This window comes from Corapipo altera, unplaced genomic scaffold (assembly GCF_003945725.1).
Source record: "Corapipo altera isolate COAL_440 unplaced genomic scaffold, ASM394572v1 103, whole genome shotgun sequence".
Taxonomy (NCBI): Eukaryota; Metazoa; Chordata; class Aves; order Passeriformes; family Pipridae; genus Corapipo; species Corapipo altera.
In genome coordinates this window covers 541,212-564,060 of record NW_020884993.1, presented here as the reverse complement: position 1 = coordinate 564,060, position 22,849 = coordinate 541,212, and the positions used below count along the sequence as shown (strand labels likewise).

At 49.9% G+C, this 22,849-nt stretch overlaps 1 protein-coding gene across 1 annotated transcript in view; it reads right to left on the bottom strand.

Moving 5' to 3' along the window:
• Positions 1-6,041: 6,041 nt before the first annotated feature.
• Positions 6,042-22,849, bottom strand: part of LOC113958324 (protein shisa-6-like) — a 101,884-nt gene continuing 85,076 nt past the window's right edge. The window contains exon 4 of the mRNA XM_027666476.1: positions 6,042-6,763. Coding sequence (XP_027522277.1) covers positions 6,738-6,763 — 26 coding nt within the window. The 3' untranslated portion in view covers positions 6,042-6,737. The remainder of the gene's footprint in view (positions 6,764-22,849) is intronic.

The following is a 22,849-nucleotide window of genomic DNA, read 5'->3' as shown; positions in this document are numbered from 1 at the left end:
TATGACGACCTCTTAATGAAACTGGGGCTGTTTGCAGGAGCCTTATTTTTATATTAGCAACGTCCACAGCTTTCCAGCCACAGAGAAAAGCTTCAGAGGAGGCAGAAATGAGCACTGAGCTCTTGGCTCACAGATCATTTTAAACATTCACCTTTTGGAAAAGATGGGAAACAGAAAAATCAATGGAGGCTCTAATTCTGGGAGTTTAAGCACACTGGAGTTATTAAATGGACGTGCAGAGAAATCCAACAGAGAAGCCAGGCTGGGGCTGGGCTGGAGAGCCAATTGCAGAGAAATGTTAAAGCTCCTGGGGATGGGAATGGCTGTGCTGGGAAGGGGAAGGAGGAATGGTTGGAGGTAGGACATGGCCAGCAGTGCTGCTGCTCCTGTGCCTGAGTTTGCATCCAAGTGCATGGATCCCTGGAGCAGGAGGGATGGGTGGATGGTTCTGGCCAGCCCTGTGTCCTTGTGCTGGTATTGTCCCAGTTCCGTGACACCCAACCTCTTCCCAGGAACTGGAATGCCAGGAACAGCCTTTCCTTTTCAGCAGCAGTTTGGAATCACAGCATCATGAAGGTTAGAAAAGACCTTTGAGGTCATCAAGTCCAACCATCAGAACCACCACCGTGGTCACCACTAACCCATGTTCTCAAGTGTCATATCTACATTTTTTGAGCACTTCCAGGGATGGTGACTCCACCACTTCCATGGACTTCCATGGCCTGTTCTAGTTCTTGACAAGTCCTTCCCTGCAAAACTTTTCCCTATGTCCAACCTGACCCTCCCCTGGCCCAGCTGGAGGCTGTTCCCTCTCCTCCTGTCCCTTGTTCCCTGGGAGCAGAGCCTGACCCCCCCCAGCTCCCCCCTCCTGTCAGGGGGTTGCAGAGCCAGAAGGTCCCCCCTGAGCCTCCTTTGCTCCAGGCTGAGCCCCCCCAGCTCCCTCAGCTGCTCCTGCTGCTCCAGCCCCTTCCCCAGCTCAGTTCCCTTCCCTGCACACGCTCCAGCCCCTCAATGTCTCTTCTTCTCAATGTTTTCTTCTTAAGCCATTTGTTTTACAGCCTGGGTTTTTTAAAACCTGTTTGTATGTGAAAGGACACGTCTCAGGGAGATGATGTGTGGGATGTACAGGAAGAAGTGAGTCAGGGTAAATAAATACCTGCCTGGGTCCCGGTGTGTGGTTCAGAAGGTGACACTGAAATAAGGTTGTTTCTAGAGCTGGTGGCACTAAGAATATTGAGACTTCTACCAATTCTTCAGGAAGTCTGGCAAAGTGACCTTGAATATCCTGAACAGGGAGGGTTTGCTCCTGAAGCTCTGGTAGATGAAGATGACGCTGGTGTGTCTGCTCTAATTAGGTTTTTAAGTGCTCCAGGGTGAGGGCTGGCTTCTCACAGGGGCTGTGACAGCATCCAGCACAAGGGAGCTCTGGAGCAAGGCAGAGCATCTGGCTTTGTTATCTGAATAATGGTCAAAACAGAAATAGCATAATAATAAGACAAAAATGATATGCTGGAACAAGAAGTAACCCTGGTAATGTGATAACAGCCATAATTACAGCCCTGGTGTTGGCTGTAATTATCTGAGGGGGTTCAGCAGACCTGGGCAGAGGGAAACACGCCCAAACTGAACAGGTCACGTTCCCCACCTTAGAGGAGCCCTGGGGAGGAGGTGGTGGCCGTGGAGGCTCCCCCTTGGTGCAGTGTGGCTATAAAAGTCTCAGCTGGCTTGGTGTTAAGACAGGAACTGAGGAGGTCACACAATGGTGTCTGGGGTGGAAGAGTCTGGGGGTAACTTCTCTGCCCCAGTCACCTCTCTGATCCTGAGGAGTCCCATATAAATCAATAATTTCAGATTTTTTGGTTGTAGTGAAGGGAAATGGGCACTTTAAAGGCCAATTCATGCCATCCTGGATGGTGTCCCTGAACTTAAACTACATGAATGACTTCATGGCCATATAAACTGTCCTGTTTAAATTGGCTGTAATGACACTTTCTTTGTCATCTCCATGGAAATTCTCAGCACTTTGGGAAGCAACTTATTTTTCCTGAAGCTGTGAAACACAAACACAAGAAACCCCTGATCTTAATTGTGTTCAGTAAATCCCACTGAAGTTCATGTGCCAACAATAATAAAAATTACAAATGAATCATGGAATCCAGCGTGGTTTGGGCTGGAAGGGACATTAAAGCTCATCCAGTTCCACCCCCTGCCATGGGCAGGGACACCTTCCATGATCCCAGGTTGCTCCAAGCCATGTCCAACCTGGCCTTGGACACTTCCAGAGATGGGGAATTCTTCCTTAGACAAGTACTGAGCAATCCCAATCCCTGCTTTCTGTTGGAAAATGTCTCTCAGGCTGTAGGATGGAGGCGGATAACATCCTCTGAGGCCAGTGTGAGCCCTCAGCTGCACTTTGTATCTATTATAGATCAGAAGTCAGCTGACACTGGGCCCCACTGTTGGTACAGCACTAAACCTGGCCCAGCTGGGGAGTTTGGAACCGAGAGTGGCTTTGTGACACACCTCCCGTGCCACCCACAGTGATGGCACCAACACAGGCCACAGGGATGGGAGGTCTCCTGAGATATCACCCCTCCTGAAGAGGCTCTGAGCTGCTGAACTGTGCTTAGCTACTGGAAACAGAGGAGTGCCAGGTGGGAATGTCCTCCTGAACAAGTCAGAGCAGCCACAGCTTTGCTCCTGTTGATGTTGGTTAGGGTGTTTAGCTGAACAGGGATTCTCCTGTACAACTGGAGATCACAAAAGTGATCCAGAAGACTCTGCCTGGTGACCCACAGCACTCTGGAGCTGCCTTGGGACTCCTCACCCTCCCTGCAAGAGAAATCAGTGAGGTGGGTGCAGGGAACTGTGCGAGGGTGGACACAGGGCATCCACTTATTCAGACCCTCCAAATTTCTGCTTTAGCACTTGCACCTTTGTGGACAAAATGGGAGTGGCTGGAGGTGGAATAATCTGCCCAAAAGCCCAAAGGTGCTTCTCTGCCAAGTGCCACTGTCCCTGGAGGGATATGACTGGTGGAACAGCATCAAAGATGTTACATTTGGATCATGACGTGCAGATTTCTTTGAAAGAGTTACCTTTGGGGCCAAATTTTAAATTGTTTTTATCCACAGAGCAACTGAAACCCAGAATGGGTCAGGCTGGAAGGGACCACAGTGGGTCACTGGTCCCACTCCCTGCTCCAGCAGGGCCATCCCAGAGCACGTGGCACAGGATTGTGTCCAGAGGGGTCTGGAATATCCCCAGTGAGGAGACTCCACATCCTCTCTGTGCAGCCTGTTCAGGGCTGGGTCACTGCACAGGGAAGAAGTTCTACTTATGGGAAGGTCAGATATCTGTGCCATCGTCCCTGAGGGAGGAGAATCTTTCTCTCACTGTCACTACAAACTGCAGCTTTTCACATACCTGCAATTCCCTCTTTGTGGCTGATTTCAAAGAGGCCCCTGGAATCCCAGACATAACCAGGCTGTCCTGAGGCAGGTTAGTGCCACTTCCCACAGAACAGGAGCTTCCAACCAGGGAGTGGAGCCTGATGGAGCTGGATGGTCCAGGCCAGACCTGGAGACTCTGCCAGTGTGGGAAGAAAGTTTGGACTCCTGAACCCAAATAACTGGATTATTCCCCTAAAACTCTTTATTTCTGGTTATTGTCCTGCAAAACTTTTCACTGCCTTCACAGAATCCCAGAATCCCAAATGGGTCGGGCTGGGGGGGCCCACAGTGGGTCACTGGTCCCCCTCCCTGCTCAGCAGGGCCATCCCAGAGCACATGGCACAGGATTGTGGCCAGAGGGTTCTGGAATATTCCAGTGAGGAGACTCCAGCCCCTCCCTGTGCAGCCTGTTCAGGGCTGGGTCACTGCCCAGCAAAGAAGTTCTTCCTCCTGTCCAGGTGGAGCTTCCTGGGCATCAGTTCCTGCCCGTTCCTGCTGTGCCATTGCTGGGCCCCCCTGAGCAGAGCCTGGTCCATCCTCTGCCCCCTCCCTGCAGCCCCTGACACACCCTGGGGAGGGCCCCTCTCAGGGTCTGCTCTGGAGGCTGAACAGCCCCAGCTCCCTCAGCCTTTGCTGCTCCCAGAGCTGCTCCATCCCTTGGGCATCTCTGTAGGAGTCACCATCCAGGAGCTCCCTGTCCCTGCTGTGCTGAGGAGCCCGAGCTGGGCCCGGCCCAGATGTGCCTCCCAGGGGTCAGTGATGGGTCACTGAGCAGGGAGTGGGACAGAAATCAGCTGGGCTGTTGCTCTTGCTGCCAATAAGACATTTGTTGTCCCCAGAGCAGGCAGGAGTTTAATTCGGGCCTGGGTCCCTCGTTAAGTCACCCATCACCCATCACTCACCACCCAGTCCCTGCACTGAGGGTGTACAGCAGGGATCAGCCTCAGCCTGTTCCCCTCGCCTGCTTTTGCCTCAAGTGAACTCTTCTGACTTCAACTCAAAGCATCAAAGCCCCTCAGCATTTCTTTGAAGACCGTCAACAGTTAAACTGACTGGAATTATGCTGGTTTATTCTTCCATGGAATCAGGATAAACCAAGAGTTTCTGATGGGGCTCTGTAAGATGGGCTGCTCTGGTAGCCTGGGAAATCAACTAATTTCTGATCCAGGGAATACTAGGGATTGGCAATTTTTCCTCTAAGAGAAAATTGAGACTTAGATGAAAGCCACACATTTTTAATGCAAATTATATTTTCAGAGAAAAAGTGGAAATTTTTTGTGCTGAACTTATTCCTTTTTCAGTGGTTTTATGCCCTAAGTTCTTTCTTTGTGTTTTCCTTCAGAACACTGTTTTTTGTATGTGTGTGTATGTGTACACATGTGTACAAGTGAATAATAGATGTCTCTAAGCAGGATTGTTAATTACTCTCAACCTGCTTTGCAATCCTATAATTTTGACATAAATATATTTTCCCTCATTGCTGAATTGGTCTCACCCCAAATTAATATAGACCAAGAGTAACTGTGAGGCTAAATTGAATGATGTCTCTGGAACTGGAGAATGTGTTAGTTATGTTAGGGGACAGATTCCCTGACAGGAGCTTAAACTAAGCACTTAAGAACCCTCTTCAGCATCTTATTGTCTCTGATGAGATCATGATTCAGGCTACTTGAGCAGGAGCTCAAGAATGCAAACCCTCAGGGAGTGAAACTTGCTCCAAGGACAAGAATCCAGGTTTAATGAGCTTGTCTCTGCCAACCTAAAGAAAATTGTCAAATAAGATCTCAAATGGGGATGAAGGCACCCAGACCAAGGAAAATGGGGAAGGGCCTTGATTTGAAGGCATGTGAGGACACTGAGGGCACTTGGTGTGTTCAGCTGGAGAAGAGGAGACTGAGGGGAGACCTCAGTGCAGTTCCACCTTCCTGGGCAGGGGCAGAGGAGGGGCAGGGACTGAGCTCTGCTCTGGGGGGACCAGGGACAGCAGCCAGGGAATGGCTGGAGCTGTGTCAGGGCAGGCTCAGGTTGGATCTCAGCCAAAGGTTCTTCCCCCAGAGGCTGGTTGGGCACTGCCCAGGCTCCCCAGGGCAGTGGGCACAGCCCCAAGGCTGCCAGAGCTCCGGGAGGGTTTGGCTGATCCTCTGGGGCACAGGGGGTGGCTCTTGGGGATGGGCCTGTGCAGGGCTGGGGGTTGAACTCGATCCATGTGGGTCCTTCCAACTGAGCAGACTCTGGGATTCTGTGATACTCAGGTGATCAACCCCAGCCACAGACAACAGCCAGGGCCAAAACCAAATCCTGCTGTCAGAGAGAATCACAGATTGGTTTGGACTGGAAGGGAAATTAAAGCCCATCTCATTCCATCCCTGCCACAGGTAGGGACACCTTCCACTATCCCAGGTTGCTCCAATCTGGCCTTGGACACTTCTAGGGATGGGGCAGCCACAGCTTCTCTGGGCAACCTGTTCTAGGGCCTCCCCATCCTCACAGGGAACAATTTCTCCCCAATATCCCATCTAACCCTGCCCTCTGGCAGTAGGAAGCCATCCCCCCTTGTAATGTCCCTCCAGCCCTTCCAAATAGTCCCTCTCCATCTTTCCTGCAGGCTTCCTTCAGGTACTGAAAGGCAAAAATCCATGCAACTAGTAAGTGTTTACATCTATATCTGCTACATCTGGAAAAATGCAGAATTCCAGTGCCATTTGCAGCAATCAGAGCAATCAGGGCAGTGCTGCAGTGCAGGACTCAACTCAGGGCTCAAAATACCTGTGAAAACATTTCCTGCTGCCTTATGCTTCCCCTTGTGCTGGGGGGGAATTCTTGGAGAGGAGATTCCAGTAATCATTAAGGCCAGTTTAAATAACAAAACCCAAATATCAGTTTGTCTGGCAGCTACTCTTGTGAAAACCTGCTTCTAGGTGATAATGACTTTAAAAACTGAATTAATCAGCCTGAACTCTTCCCTGCTGGATGTGTCTGTCAAGGTAGATTTCTTTTCTTTTTCTTTTCTAATTTTCAGGAAAAAAAAAGTTTTATCCTTTTCTAAGAAAGAAATAGCAAGGAAAAGATTTCCCTGGATTTTATTAACTTTACTTAGTTGTTTTGAAGCAGGGTTTGAGGTCTGGAAGGGCCCTCAGGGGGACAAGATATCTCATTTTCTTCCACATTTAGTCTTATCCCAAACTGCAAAAATTCTGAACATCCATGAGTTGCTCAATAAAATTCCTTAAAGTTTTTCAGCAGATTCCCTGAGTTCTAACCTGTCCTAGGGATGCTCTGTGTCCCTCAAGCTCCTCCATGACCAGGCTGTTCTGGGGATGTGGACACAGGAAGGATGTTGGCTCCAGGTCTGTGGCACCAGGTCTGAGAGAAGCTGCTCTGACTATCCTGGACACAAAAATTGAAACTGGTCACCCAAAAAATAGAGAGATAAGGAACCTAGGAGGGGTCAGACTTGAATTAAAAGGACAGAAGTAAGAGCGAAAGGTGAGGAAGGGGGGAAAAGGAAGGGCTGAGAAGTTGGATAATAATGGCACAAGAGACAGGGCAGGAAAAATAGAGCTCAGACAGAGACAAGAAAGAAAATGAAGATAGGAAGGTAAATAGGATCAAACTCGGTGGGATGGTGGAACATTCCCATCCATTGGGAGGGACTGTGAGAAGGACATGGGAACCAAAAGGATAAAACGCTCCTTTTGAATGATAATATTAGCAGAAAAAGTGTTGATTTAGACATCAAATGCAATTAAAGTCAAACTTAGACAGCTCCTGAGTAACTATAAAGCACCCAGTGGAGTTTTCAGCCGTGCTCTGAAAATGCAGCCACATGCAGAGTTTCACCAAATGTCCTAAAAATTGAAGTGTTTTAAGCCATCTGTACTTACTGCTTTTAAGCCCAGGTATTTGATGTTCCTGAAGCTGAGATAAGGGAGAAGACTCTCCCACAGCACAGGGACATGCTGATTGCTTTGACAGTGCCTGAATCTCGGGGTGTGTTGCACCTATCTGTCCAAAAATCAAGGCCACCTCTGCAGTGTTTCATGCAGAGGGTACCAAAGACAAGGTGGACTTTCTCACCCACATCTCCCGGAGCCTCAGGTGAGTGAACTGGGCTCTGCTGCTGGACACAACTGGCTCAGACACTGGGGCAAACGCTGATGGGCATGTAGGGGTGGGGAAAGGGCTTCTTTTTTCTTTCAGTGTTTGATCCAGGGGGTGTGGGAGCAGCTGTTGGCTTGTGGCACTGCTGGAAGAAAGGGGTGAGAGACAAAGGGGACATGGGGGAATGGCATTAAACTGAAGGAGAGTAGATTAGATTGGATATTAGGCTGAACTTCTCCCCTGTGAGGGTGGGGAGGCCCTGGCACAGGTTGCCCAGAGAAGCTGTGGCTGCCCCATCCCTGGAAGTGTCCAAGGCCAGGTTGGATGGGGCTTGGAGCAACCTGGGCTGGTGGAAGGTGTGGAGGGGGTGGAATGAGATTATCTCTAAGGTCCCTTCCAACCCAAACCATTCTGTGTTTTATGATTCTGTGATTCTGTGATTCTCAGACCTTTGTCTCCCAAAGGACCCTGCCCTGGGCACAGCTGCCCCCTCTGTACCACTGCCCAGCCACAAGGTCCTGCTTCCACTCTGTTTCCTCCCAAACTTCCCTGAACACAGGGTTGCTGCCAGGCCCTGCCTGTCCTGCTCCAGCCCAGAGCAGAGCATTGCAGCCCCTGCATGGCTCAGCTTGGATTTCCATCCCTACAGCTTTGGAGACATCACGTGGCTGCATGACATTGAGCTGGGAAACCTCTAGAGTGGAACATCTCTGTGATCCATCTCCTGGAAGTGTTAATGTCATCCTCAGCTCTCGTTTGTGCCAATTAGCCAAAGCCCTGTGGAGGAGGAGGAGATCCATAATTCCAGCTGGAGCTGCTGTGTCATGTGTGGTTCTGCTGCAGCTCCTCATTGCTCCTCCAGCCCCCCCACAGAGGGGTCCTGGCAGTCCCCGCCAGACAGGGCTGATTTAGACCCTTTGCTCTGGTGATAAATCAACTTCCTAATGAGCTGAAGCTGCTGTTGGGACACGACAACTCCATCACCACTCCAAGAGGCTTTATTAGCTGGAAGAGCTGCTCCACCACTGGTAATTTTCATGGGAGCCTTTCTGACTTGGCTGTTTAATATCTGACCTCACATGATTTATAGGGACAGCAGGTTTGTTGATCTGATATTGTTGATAAGATATTGGGGTAACAGTAGCACCCAGGATGGATCATCTTTGCTCTCCTGGGACAAGTGATACTTCCTAAAAGGGATTTTGCACTCAATATTTATTCTTGAAAGCAAATCCCAAAGTTACAACATCAGTGCTGCACAGTTCCTCTCCCCTCCAGTAAAACAGGGCAGCCCCAGTAATGCAGCTGTATCAATTTAGCTTAAACATCAGTAATTCCAGTGGTGTCTGGGGGATTTAAACACCCTGAGTGCCAGTGGTATCCCAGGATCCAAACAACAGGAATCTTTCAAAATGCTTCTACTCTGCTTTGCCTCCAGCAACCAGCAGCAATCCTTGACTTTCCTGTTTTCCAACCCAAATATTTCTTGCCTTATTTAATGTATTTCCTGGTTGCATTTGCCTGTATCATCTATATGTTATGTAAATATGACATTTGGTGTTCAATAATCCCAGCACACATGTAGTATCATCACTCAGCCACACTAATGAGAGAGCAACTCCAGTTTGGAAGCTGCTGTTGGGCTTTGAGCTCTGTAATGATATCAGTGATGTCCAACCTCCCCCTGTGAGCCACAGGGCCTAATCTGTGGTCATTAAAGAGCTGGATGCCCTCTCCACACACTGGGATACTCCTGAACAGGGATCAAAGCAATGGAAGACAGACAGCCTGAGTCCTATTGGTATTCCTTTGCCCTTCAAGGGCACTGATTGATTCTCCAGGAGTTCTGGAAGCTGTGTTTTTTCCATGAGCTTTTCAGAGAGCCACTGAAGCTCTTGAGATCTCTTGCAAAACTCTGTAAGATGCAGAGGGGTCTCAGATTTCTGTCAGCACTGAACCAGTGATTTATCTGCACTGAACCAGTGCTGACAGAAGTGGTTTTCTACCACCCTCTTTGGGCAGGATAACGTGGGATGTTTTCTCATGTGACTCTCTCCTGATCTCCATCTCTCTGACACTGACACTGAGAATATCCTGGATTGTCTCCCTTGGGATCAGAAGAAGGCTTTGCAGACTTGTCTTGAGTGAAATTTCCACTGAATTTCCCCCTGTAGCACAGGAGTGAGTGTGGCAGGTTGGTGGCACCTGCAGGAGTCCTGCTGACAGAGAGCAGCCGTTCCAACCTGCTTTCTCAGCTCCTGCCCACATGACAAGCTCATTCCCTGCCACAAAAACTAGAAGTGTCCTGAAGTCTGCTGGGCTCCTGGGTAGTGCTGCACAGACTGAGGTGAAGACACCTGGCAGTGTCAGGGTGGCCTTCTCTGTACCAGCACAACTAAATCCACACGTGACTGGTGTCACCAGTTGACCAGTTCCTGCCTCACTAAAGGCCATGGTGGAGTCATCATCTCTGGAAATATTCAAGATGAGCTTGGGGATGGGGTTCAGGGTGATTGTGATGCTGTTGGTTGATGGTTGGACTTGATGGTCTCAAAGGTCTCTTCCAGCTATGGAGATTCTGTGAAGGCTGTGAAGGCAGAGATGGTTCAGCAGCTTTAACACCTGAAATGTTTGAGGCACCCTCAGAGCCCTGCACTTGTGAGGACAGTGCTCCAAGGCTCAGCTCTGCTCTGTGGTAGGACCTGCCTCTCTCCATCCTGGCCAAGGACCTTATCCAGCCACTCCAGAGCTCCTCCAGGAAAGAGAAATCAAGATTTGACAGGAGCCTCCAAAGTGTGACAAGAAACGAGACCTGCTGAGTCTTTGCCCCAGGGATGAGGCCAAATTTTTGCGCCCAGCTTTTGGTGTGGATGCAATGAACTCATGGCCTGCACTCCTGGGATGGTTATTGGGAGAGTGAAAAGAGAGGGGAGCGAACACTGGCCTTTTTTAGCACTTTTTTCCAGCCCCTTCTTTTCCCTGAGCTCCTGCAGTGTGTCATTATCTGGGATTGCAGGCTTTGCCCAGTTTCTGCTCCTGCCCAGTCAGCTCTTGCCTCCAGGACAATCTGAATTAGTGGTTTGAAGGATTTCACAGGGCTGGAATATTGAGGCACTTTCAGCTGAAATCAAGACAGAGGGGTCTGATCCTGATCCCACACATGTGGCTGGTGGGGTTTTATAGTGGAGGGAAAGGCCCCAATCTACACATCTTTGTGCCACAGGTCCAGCATTTTACCAGCAGAACATGTCTCTAGTGGGTGCAACTTTGAAGATCTTTCTTTGTCCTCTAAGGCTATTTTGTACCTTCTTTAAAAACATGAAATTTCCACCATTTTCACTGTAAATTCTGGCTTCATGCCCACTGCTGTTTGTAATTCCTGCTCTAATAATGAAGCGAGGATTAAATCAGCCTTTCCAGACCACCACTGCCAGGACAACTGTTCATCCCTCTCTCAAATTATTTCCTGCACCTTGCTGTTCTCCAGGGCTGTTCCCCAGAGCTGGAGGAGGGGTGGAATCCTCCTTAACCAGCTCTGTGGACACATGAGGTGGCTGATCTCCAGCTCTGCTGACTAAATACAAGTAGGACTGTTGTTTCTTTCCCCCAAGGAACAGTCTTATCAAACAAATGCCACTTTCTGAATTAACATCTCACCACCTGCCCTTACCAAAGGGACAGGTTCCTTATCCTGTTGGTAATATGATGATAATGTTGATAATGATGATAAACTCAATGACAATAACAACAGCAACAATAAAAACAATTGGGATCTTTGAGTATAATCATAGGGCTCCTAAGTAAAAAAGGATGCTGGAGTTCTTGTTTTGGCAAACTGAATCATGAGCTTAAAGGTGAGGATAATAAAAGTAAATAAATAAATAAATAAATAAAATACCATCCACTGATATTTTCCCCTGCTCCACAATATCTCTGTTGTTTGGGTTCACCCAGTGCCAGCACATGAAAGTCAAGGTGGATCCCAGTCCCACGGAGCTCCATAGCTGTGTGTAAAAAGCCCTATTTCTCCATGGCTGGTTCCCTGCCTATAACAGGGGCAATCAAACCATCCAGAAGAAAGTTCCAGCCACCAAGGTGCAGGAGAAGTTCAATACCAGGTTCGTATATAAATTGTCAGCAGCATCCACTTCCTTCCTCCTCCTTTCCTCCTTCTACCTCAGCTGTGCAGCACCAAACTGTCCTCAAGGTTCACACACTTAAGAAAAGGAAATAAATCTGATTTTTCCCTGAGTGTCAGCACAGATCAGCGGCTGCAGTCACGTCTTTAGCATGGATAGGCAGTAAATGAAGACTGAAGTAATTCATATCCATCATTTAAAAGTGTTACCAGACTAAAACTCAAGTTTGAAAGAGCAGATCAGAGCAAAAATCCAATTAAAGCTGGTTAGCAATGACTAGGTTCAAGTTTTTGGTTTTAATTAAAACCAATTTCCATGACTAACATTACTTTTTAATGCACAGTAAGTTCGGGTTTTATTTTTTCTTTAAGGAGTAAAATAAAACTTCTCTAAATATTCTTCTGCCCAGAACTTCCCCTTCGGCCACCATGTGCACAGCCCAGGGGGGTCTGTTTGCAGTGGGTTTAAAACAATTACACCGAGTCACCCTTTGGGGGTTGAAGTTTCATTCCAGACATGAACCCTGGCAGAGTTTCCTCTGCAGCCCCTTTTTGAGCCCCCCAAAGAGCAGGTTCAGAGGAAGCACCGCTGCAGGGGGGTTTCTGCTGCAGGGGGGGATTTCTGCAGTCACTCAGAAGTGTTTGTGGCTCCAGTCCCACCGCGGGGCTGGTGGAGCCTTTCAGGGCAGCACAGGAGGAAAAGCAAAGCCTTTGCACCCCCACTCTGCCTGAGGAACCAACTCCCTCCCATTCCCCTGGCTCATCCCCAGAGAACAACGCTTTTGTTTTCACTAATCTTTCATTTTCAGGGCTGATTAGATGCTTTAACTAAGTGAATCCTATTATTTAAAGCCTTCCTGGCTGCTTCTCAGGGTGCATTCTGACTCATGGACCTATTTGCAGGTGGAGATTAGAGAGAGAAGGTGATTTTTTGCCTTTCAAAAATAGCAGTGAGCAGGTTTTTGGACTGAGACTTATCTGTGTGTGTGTGGCCAGTCCTTGGTGAAATCTCAGTGAAAAGAAGGGATGCTAAAACCTCCTGGCTGAGGCTTCCTGGTGGTGTTTAACTCCTGCTTTAGAAGGTGCAATGGAAATAGTATCAGAATGATGGAATCACAGCACGGTTTGGGTTGGAAGGGACCTTACAAAACATCCAGTCCCACTCCCTGCCAGGGTCAGGGACACCTTCCACCAGCCCAGGTTGCTCCAAGCCCTGTCCAACCTGGCCTTGGACACTTCCAGGGATGGGGCAGCCACAGCTTCTCTGGGCAACCTGTGCCAGGGCCTCCCCACCCTCACAGGGAAGAATTTCTTCCTCATATCTAATATAACCCTGCCCTTTTTCAACTTAAGACCATTATGGATCCTAACTAGGATATTTTCAGGCCTTTAAATATTATAAGATATATATTAAACCACAAAGATAAAGCCAAAATACAACAGTGCATTCCCACCCCACCCAAGCTGGAGCTGCAGGATTCCTCAGGACCCAGGGAGGCAGCTCTGGAGCTGGGGCAGGGGGGATGTGCCAGGCTGGGGACCCCTGGGGACAGCAGGTCACACCTACAGGAGCAGGGCCAGAGAGGGGAAGAAACTTCTGAAACTTCTGAAACTTCTTCCTTCAGTTCTTCAGAAACACGGGCTGGTTTCTGACTGACAAGAGCACGGCCAGGGAGAGGCTCAGCCAGGGTTAAGCCAGGACTAGTGAGCCCCATTTTTAATGTACATACCACTGATGGTGTGCACAGGCTGCATTTCTTTGAGCTCCCGGTGTACCACCCACAGGCTCCACCTCTGCCTCACCCTCCCAGCCCAGCCCACGCTCCTCTTTAACTCGCTGCTCCCTGGCCAAGGTAATTTGTAGATTCCTTATTCCCCCAAACAAGTTAATGATCTCCTGGAGTGTGATCCAGTGCCTCTCTGACACATCTTTCTGCAACCCAAAACGCCTGAGACACAGCTGCAAAAATAGCCACAGGAACCTGGAGTCAACATTCAAAAAGATCAATTAAAGCAGGAGCCAGATACAAAGAGAATGAGAAGGAACAGGAGCCAGTAATTTGCATTCCCCAATTAAGGAGATTTATCAGCATTTCCAGTTAATAAAAGACATTAATTGATTCACGTTTTTTATGGCTGCACACTGAGCTATTTCTGTCTGGAAGGAGACACTCTTAAATGGAATGAGTCAGAGCAGACCTGTTATGTCACCCTGGGACCCTGAAAGACTTGTTAATAGCTCTGAAGAAATCAAGTTGCTTCACAGGGCTATTTTCTCCTCAGACATCAAAAGCAGAGGGAAAGTATAGTAGTTCTGAAGGCTGAAAATGATTTTTTTACACGGTCCTTTGCATTTGACAAATAGCAACAGGATAATCAAAGAGACACATCCAGAGACATCTCAGCAGGATTTATGGGCCCAGCTCAACATGATCTCCAGAGACGTGGCTCTAAACTGAGGGAAGTCCTGGCAGGTCAGAGCTCCTCAATTGCCTTCCTTCTAGATTAACTTTGCAATTCAAAAGAGAAGGAAAGTGTCTATTTTTCCCCTCAAAAGAAAAACACAGAAATAAACTCTTCCCTGTGAGGGTGGGGAGGCCCTGGCACAGGTTGCCCAGAGAAGCTGTGGCTGCCCCATCTCTGCAAGTGTCCAAGGCCAGGTTGGAGCAACCTGGGCTGGTGGAAGGTGTCCCTGCCCATGGCAGGGGGTGGAATGAGATGAGTTTTAAGGTCCCTCCCAACCCAAACCATTCCATGATCCCATGATTCCATCATAAGACAGTGATCCAAAGTGACCAGGTACATCTAAGGAACCCCAGCTGTGCCTTCAGCCCTCTGACAGCATTTCCACACTCACTTTGGAAAGGCAATCAGACAGCTTGGAACTGAAAAACATATATTCTTTGTTTTTTACCATAGGAACAAAACGTGGACAAATTGAAAGCATTTGTCATTTCTGCTTCTGTTTCCGTGGTGACAAAAAAAATAAAATAAAGTAACCGGTATTTCTAGCTAAGACAAACCCTGCAGCTCAAAGGCTTGACCAGTTTGTCCTGATTTTTGCTTTGCTCTCACCCCATGACTCTAGGCAGCACGAGGGTGAAAATAACCTGGGAAATGTGTTCTCTTCTGAAAAGCTGCAGCCTGTTTGCCAAAAACGGCTGGAGTCTATTTGCCTACCCCCAGGTAGTAAAATACTACCTGGCTGGGGCTGTTCATCATAAAATAAATGTCTGTATTGGCCTCATCCTATTTAGAAAGTGAGAGTTATGCTTTGTTTTCCTGTCAATCTTTACCAGGAAGAAATCATCCCTCCCAGTGCTGATGATGGAGTTTTCTGTTGTTTTCTGCAGCCTTTATTTGGTGTTGATGCCTTGAACATTCACAGCTCCTGGGCATCAGAGGAGCCCATCAAAGGGCTCAGCTCTGTCTTACACACATGCAAAGTAGAAGCCTGGGTTTCTTTTGAACTTGTTTCCCTGGGTGGAAATGTTTTAGCACCCTTTGGGTTGTAACTCTGCACAAAGCCCTGGCAGGGCATCAGGAGCTGGCTTGAGGTGTGGGGGGCACAGAAATCCAGGCATGTTAAAATCCTTACAAACAAATCTGCCTCCAGCCACACCCACACCGTCATCTTTGTTAAGGAAAGGGCCTGAGAGAGAAAGTATGTGCTCCCTGGGCACCCTCCCCCAGCCCCTGGTGCCACAGAGCCTGTTGGGAGCAGGGCTGGGTGAGCTCTGGGTGAGCCCAGACACACGGCTGGGCTGCAGTGCCTGGACCACAGGTCAGAGTCACAGCGTGGGCTGGGTTGGAAGGGACATTAAAAAATGCACAGTGCCACCCCCTGTCATGGGCAGGGACACCTTCCACCAGCCCAGGTTCCTCCAAGCTTCATCCAACCTGGCCTTGGACACTTGCAGGGATGGGGCAGCCACAGCTTCTCTGGGCAACCTGTGCCAGGGCCTCCCCACCCTCACAGGGAAGAAGTTCTTCCCAATATCCCATCTAACCCTGCCTTCTGGCAGTGGGAACCATTCCCCCTTGTCCTGTCCCTCTATCCCTTGTTCCAAGTCCCTCTCCAGCTCTTCTGGAGCCCCTTTATGCCCTGGAAGGGGCTCTAAGTTCTCCCTGGAGCCTCCTCCAGATGAACCCCCCCAGTTCTCCCAGCCTGGCTCCAGAGCAGAGGGGTTCCCTGTTTGTACCAAAAAGAGTGAGGGTGTATTTGAAGAGTCCTCCCTCCTCTGAGAGTGTCTCCTGTTGACATTTGCACACACAGAAACCTCAGCCTTGTGTTCTGCCCTTGTCACCTTCCTGAGCCCCACTCTCTGGGTTGCTGCAGCTTTCTGGCTCCCAACACAAATTCTCCTCCTTGCACACAGCAACCAGTGATCCTGCTGTCATTTTTTTTCTCTCTCAGTGAAGACCTACATTAGAACACCCAAGAATCCTCAAAGACAAGGAATTCCTGTGGCAGAGCAGGGATTAATACAGGCAAGATGAACGCAGGCTGTGCTGGCTGGAGCTCTGGTGCTTTGGGACACAAATCTCAGGATGTGACACCAATTACAGATCTGGGGTAGTGGTTCTGTGCTGTCATTTAAACTGAGATGCCCCGTGTTGTGCCTGCAGGGTGGGTGGGATTGAACTCAGGCTGGAGTTCACATTGGTTTTAGGGAGAAATGCTGCTCAAACAGTCACATCACCCCTCCTCTGCCCTTTGCAGCTCCCCACTGTGCCTGTCCCCAGGCCAGGACAGAATCCCAGAATCCCAGAATCACTGAGGTTGGAAAAGCCCTCCCAGCCCATGGAGTCCCCCCTGTGCCCAATCCCCACCTTGTCCCCCAGCCCAGAGCACTCAGTGCCACGGCCAGGCCTTCCTTGGACACCTCCAGGGGTGGGGACTCCAAACCTCCCTGGGCAACCCCTGCCAATGCCTGACCACCCTTTCCAGGGAGAAATTCCTCCTGATGTCCAACCTGACCCTCCCCTGGCACAGCTGGAGGCCGTTCTCTCTCCTCCTGTCCCTTGTTCCCTGGGAGCAGAGCCCGACCACCCCCAGCTCCCCCCTCCTGTCAGGGGGTTGCAGAGCCAGAAGGTCCCCCCTGAGCCTCCTTTGCTCCAGGCTGAGCCCCCTCAGCACCCTCAGCTGCTCCTGCTGCTCCAGCCCCTTCCCAGCTCCATTCCCTTCCCTGCACACACTCCAGCCCCTCAATGTCTCTCTTGTCTGAGGGGCCCAGAGCTGCCCCAGCACTGGAGGTGCCCCAGCAGTGCCAGCACAGGGACAGTCCCTGCCCTGGGGCTGTGACACACCAGGGCTGGCACAGCCCAGGGGCCACTGGCCTCTTGCCCACCTGACCATCTTGGCCACCACAGCATCCATGAGGAGAACTGCTGAAGAGATTTGGGTTCCCAGGCTTTGGATTCAGCTGGAATTGTCTGTTCTGGCTCATTGTGTGGGCACAGCAGTGCCTGTGCTGGCACCAGGGAAGATGCACTGAGAGAAAGGGAAGGAACAGGGGAAATTGCCTCTGTCAGCTGTAGTTTTGGGGATGTCATTTTAAACTCTACCCAAATCCCTGGTTTTAGCTGCAGACCTTGTACACCAATTCTAATTGGTCATCCAGGATTTTATGAACCCAAACTTACTTGATTTAGGATGAGCTGAACCACTGCAAAGATACCCATTCACCCTTACCCTGGAGAGCCATGTGACCAATTAGACTAAAAGCCCCATTTTTAGCTGCTAGAGGTAAGATGAGAAGAATTCCGTCTATATGACCAACATGTGACCGTCCAAAGGTGTTGTGAGCCTGGTAAGTCATGGGGTCACATGGGCTGGAGGGCTGCCCTCCCCCTGTGCACTGGAATGAATTTCCCCCCCTCTTTGGAGAGGTCTGGAGGGTTGAAATTTGAGGCATGGGAAGTACCTTTGCAAGGAAACCAGTGGGAATACAGGAGAGGAATGTAATGGCCTGATCTGCTTTATTTCTGAGGCAAAGAATTCCTTCAGATCAGGGATGTGAACAGCCACAACTGTGAGGAAAGAATTCCTGCAGATCAGGGATGTGAACAGCCACAACTGTGAGGAAAGAATTCCTGCAGATCAGGGATGTGAACAACCACAACTGTGAGGAAAGAATTCCTGCAGAACAGGGATGTGAACAGCCACAACTGTGAGGAAAGAATTCCTGCAGAACAGGGATGTGAACAGCCACAACTGTGAGGAAAGAATTCCTGCAGAACAGGGATGTGAACAGCCACAACTGTGGCAAAGGCTGAGCAGCTGGGAGCTGATGGACTCAGAGCACAGCAGCTCCTTCTTGAGGGATATTACTTGTGCTTTCAGAACAGAGTTATAAAGACACAAATAATCCACCTCCTCTGGGAAATTGTCCTTTATTTATTCTACTCCCCATCAGGAACTCTGGGCTGCTTGTACAGGTTTATTACAGGAACACTGGCCCTGCTGGGCTCCAAAGAGTGTTGCCAAGTGAGGAAAAGGGAACCATCTTCCCAGCCTTGTCCCAGCACTGGGACAGAGTTTTCCTTTGGGAAGTGCTCAGTCCTCCTGGTACAGAGCTCCTGTGCCTGTCCCAGGGTGCACAAACTGGGTGATTCTTGGGGAAACTCCTGCACTAAATCTCTCCATGACACAACTTCATGTCTTTGTGCCGGTGTTGTCCTTTACTTTACACATAATTTTCCCCTCTGGGGTGCAGGATGATCCCACGGCTCCCAGTCTTCCTTTTCTGGGCTAAACAAGCTAAACTTTAGTCTCATCTTGCCTAGCAGGACAAATCCTCCCCAGAAAACCCTTTGCAGCCTGCTCCAGTGTGAATTAACCTTTTCTTGACTGGAGTAGGAAAAGAGAAACTTCTCAGTGGCTCCTGCTCCTCCTGTGGGTGATTCCTTGTCTAGGGAGTGCTGAAGAACAGCTCAAAGGCACCATTTTTTGTGCCTCCTCTCTGTTCCTCAGTGGATGGTTCATATCCATCCTGAGGGCTGGAGGCTTCTGTCCCAGGGGATCTGATAAACACAGGGATGTGAATTTATCAGGTGGGGATCCTCCAGCTGGATGTGCCAGAGAGATCCAGCTCTCTTGGAGTCAATCCCTGTGATGGGTGGTGCAGAAATCAGCTGTGGTTAAGATGAAGCTCCTCTGGACTTTCCTGGAGTGTGATGTGGGCTGTGCTCCTGCTCCCAAGGCAGCACCAAAGGAGACTGAGCAGCAAAGTCAGCTGGAGGTACCAGAGTGACTCTGTCTGGTCTGTGCTGCCTGTTTTGGAAAGAAGGAAGGAATATCTGCTGGCACTCCCTGTGTGCTGGAACAAACCTATGCCTGGGAAAGCTGGGTGAGCAAACCCCATCAGGGTGGGCTTCTCTCCTGGGCAGCAACACAGCCTGGCAGGGGCTCCTATTCCCACTGCAACTGATGGACCAAAAGGGACCACAAATCCCAGCTCCACCACCAGGACCCTGTTCCCTGCAAACCACAGAGAAGGGATGGACACTGCTGGATTTCTGCTGGCCAATCTGTCTGACCTGGCACTTGTGCAGACACGGGGCTGCTGCTGGGGATTGTCTCTCGAGTTCTGGCCTGTCCACATGCTGCAGGATGAGCAAAGGGAACCCTGGGAGCTCAGGTTAACCCTCATTATGTTCTCTCTCTTCCTTTCAAATGCTGCTCAATATTTGCTGTACGATTCATGGAAAGAAAGGTCACTATTCCCAAGTCTCAGCTTCATCAGTGCTGTTCCCAGATTCCAGATGTCTGGAATGGAAGGCTTTCTGGGTAAGATTGTCCTAAAGTCTGACCAAGCCCTCAGCACAGGTACCTCAGCATCCTCCTGAAGGAGGGATTTTACTCCTTCCTGCATGAGCAACTGAGGGAGAACCCAGACACCGTCAAGCCATGAGGATAATCCGGAGTTTGTTTGTTTGTGCAAGGACAGACTGAGCAGGTCCCATTTCTGACTCTCCTCCACAGTGCCTGGGTCATCCTGAGGATGCCACAGATCTGAGCTCCCTTCCTGTGTGCTCTGAGTCACCTCAGCTGTGCAGAGTGCTCACAACTCAGCCCACAGCCCAGGGCAGAGATGGGCATTGGGTCTCCTTCTCCCACTCTGTGTCCAGTACATTTCCATCAAACTTCCTTGTCAGTCTATTTGATCCATGTTCCAGTCCTGTTTACCTCTCTCCTTCCCCAAGTTCAAGATATACATAGTCATTCCATGGCTTTCTTTGGAAATATTGGTGCCAAAAAAAGGCTTTGAAAATGGTAAAAATTCCGTGTGCTGGGACTGCCATCCCCAGTCCAGCATCTCTGGTGCCGTTCTACCTAAATATTCTAAGGTACTTCCATTTTATCTGCAGATGAAAAAGCAGCCAGAGGCTGCTCCCAGAGAGGCTTGTTTAGAAAATCCAACAGCAGCTCTTGGGTTTGTTTCCACTTGCTCTGTAGAAACCCTCAGTCACACCTGAGGGGGGAACACTGTCACCAGCATGACCATGGCAGTGCTCTGGCAGAGGAGGGAGGTGTGTGACGAGGAGCTGGACGTGCTCCAGTGGCTCCAACACGTGCTCTCTGTGGCTGTGCCAACCCCTCATGTGCTACCAGGCTCCAGGTTACTGCTGGCATGTGGAGAGTGTCAAAGGGCTCTCAAGGGATCTGGAGAAACAGGCCTTGAAGTTCAAGATGTGCCAGAAGGTTTGTTTGTAGCTGCAGGAATTGCAGAGAAACAGAGAAGTATTTCCACACGTCTGTCACCATCACATCTGCACTGTGGGAGAGGGGCAGGGGAGCCCAGAGACCTCAGAAGAGGCAGGAAAAACCATTGGAACATGGGCCCCAGTCATTTTGCTCAACATTTCCTACCACTCTGCCCCACAAGCCAGGGGGGATGTTCCAGCAGCAGGTAGATTTGGAATCCCATGGCAGAGTCTGTGTCAGGATGTCCCACGAGACACAAAAGGGGGCTGGGAACTGCCAAAGTGCTACCAGGACCTGCCTCACTCCCTGCTTTGCTTTCAGAGGGCAGGGATCAGAGAATTGTAGAATCATGGGATCATGGAATGGTTTGGGTTGGGAGGGACCTTAAAGCCCATGCAGTTCCACCCCCTGCCATGGGCAGGGACACCTTCCACCAGCCCAGGTCGCCCCAAGCCCCGTCCAACCTGGCCTTGGACACTTGCAGGGATGGGGCAGCCACAGCTTCTCTGGGCAACCTGTGCCAGGGCCTCACCACCCTCACAGGAAAGGATTTCTTCCCAATATCCCATCTAACCCTGTCTTCCTTCAGCTTAAAGCCATTCCCCTTGTCCTGGCACTCCAGGCCCTCATCCAAAGGGGCAGGGATGGGAAGGGAGCACCTGGCCCGCTGTGAGTGCCATTCCCAAGTGAGATATTCCATGTGCACTGGGCAGGGATCAGAGCCTACACAGGGATTAAACCTCTGAGGGACAGATAAGCAGCATGGGTGATGGCAGAGGAAGTGCTGTGGTTTGTGGGTTCAGATGAAGGGGGGTCACACATTTACCTTCTCCTGCTCGCCTTCCTTCTGCACTGCTCAGACTGTGCCTGGTGCCAGCCCTGCACTGCCTGACCACAGCTGCAGCTGGTGAAGCCACTCTGGGGGATTTGGAGCCTGATGGAGGCAAAACATCTCCCTGCAGGTCACTGGGGCTGCCAAGGACCACCCAGAGCTCAGCCTGGGGCTCGTTGTGCTCAGTCTCCACAGAGCAGCTGGGAACACTCAGGAGGTCAAAGCTCTGGGGAACAGGACACAGCTGGACACCCCCAGGCTGGGTGAGCCTTGGCCCCTCATCCAGGACTCTGAGCTTCAGGCAGGTCAGGAAATCCCGAGAAGGAAAGGGAGAGGGGTCTCCAAGCTCAGCATCCAAGCTGTGCCCTCTCTCTGGACCCACAGTGAAGGGATGAGGGTCATCCCACCTCCTGCCACAGGGAACTCCTCAGAGTTCCTCAACTCTTCCCGTGCAGCCTTTGATCATTTTTTGCTCCCCTCAGTCAGAATGTCCTATTTCTCCCTCAGGCCTGTAGTGGAACAGATAGAGGATATTTCTGGTACCCTGTGGGTGCACAGCACTAACTGTTCCCAGGATGAACCCCTGCCCTGGAAGATGGGACAGCACAAACTCTGAGAGGTTCCTCCAGTGCCAGCAGTCTGAAGCACTTCATCCCCAGCCAGAACATTCCCATTACTGCCCTCACTCCTCTTCTAACACCACAGTAACTTTGCCTGTCTCACTCATCACAAAAGCCTCATGACCTGTGTTCTGTGTCCTCTGGGCCTCCCCAGCACCTTGGGACACCGAGACCCCCAGGGAATGCTCATTCCTGAGGCAGAAAGCCTTGCTTGTTCTCCCTTCTCAAGTCAGCATTTTTAAATCCCTACCTTCCACTGACACACTCACCAAACTGCCCCTCTGTCCCAAATCTACTTTACAAACTCTTATCTACAGCTCCCTCCAAGCACAGACACTTTGCCAGGCACTTTTAAAGTCTTAATTCCTATTATACCTCCTAATTCAAACCTCAGGTTGTTCTCAGCACCTATATTTGAACTGGCTCTATTTCTGGTTTCCTGGTTTCAGATGAATATGAGGACATGCCTTTTATAGACTGCACACTCTTGGTATCTGAGCATATCTGAAATTAATAAGTTACACATACTTTGGAATAAAATGTGTTACATTTTAAACAATAGAGGCAGTGAGATGCCAGGGAAAAAAAGAGATAAGAGTAGAGCACCTTAATAAAACTGTGTTTCCAAAGAGCAGTCAGGGAGCTGTAAGTGGAGATATGGGCACACACAAAGCACAGACCTGCTCTGAAATATGGCTCTGAAGGATGAGGGGTTTTACTCAGCAGATCTGCATCTCTCTGGCTCCTCCTCTCTTGTAGCTGGAAGGTCCCCAAGCTCAGTCTGTCTGATCATAGCATTGGAACAAACCCCCACGAGTCAGGGATCACCCTGACCAGAGAATTCCTTTTTGGTCACATTATAAGTGCATTTCTTCGAGGTACATCAGCTACATTAGGAAAAAAAGGGAAGGTTTGGGAAGGTTTGGGAAGGGAAGGTTTGGGAAGGTTTGGGAAGGTTTGGGAAGGGAAGGTTTGGGAAGGTTTGGGAAGGGAAGG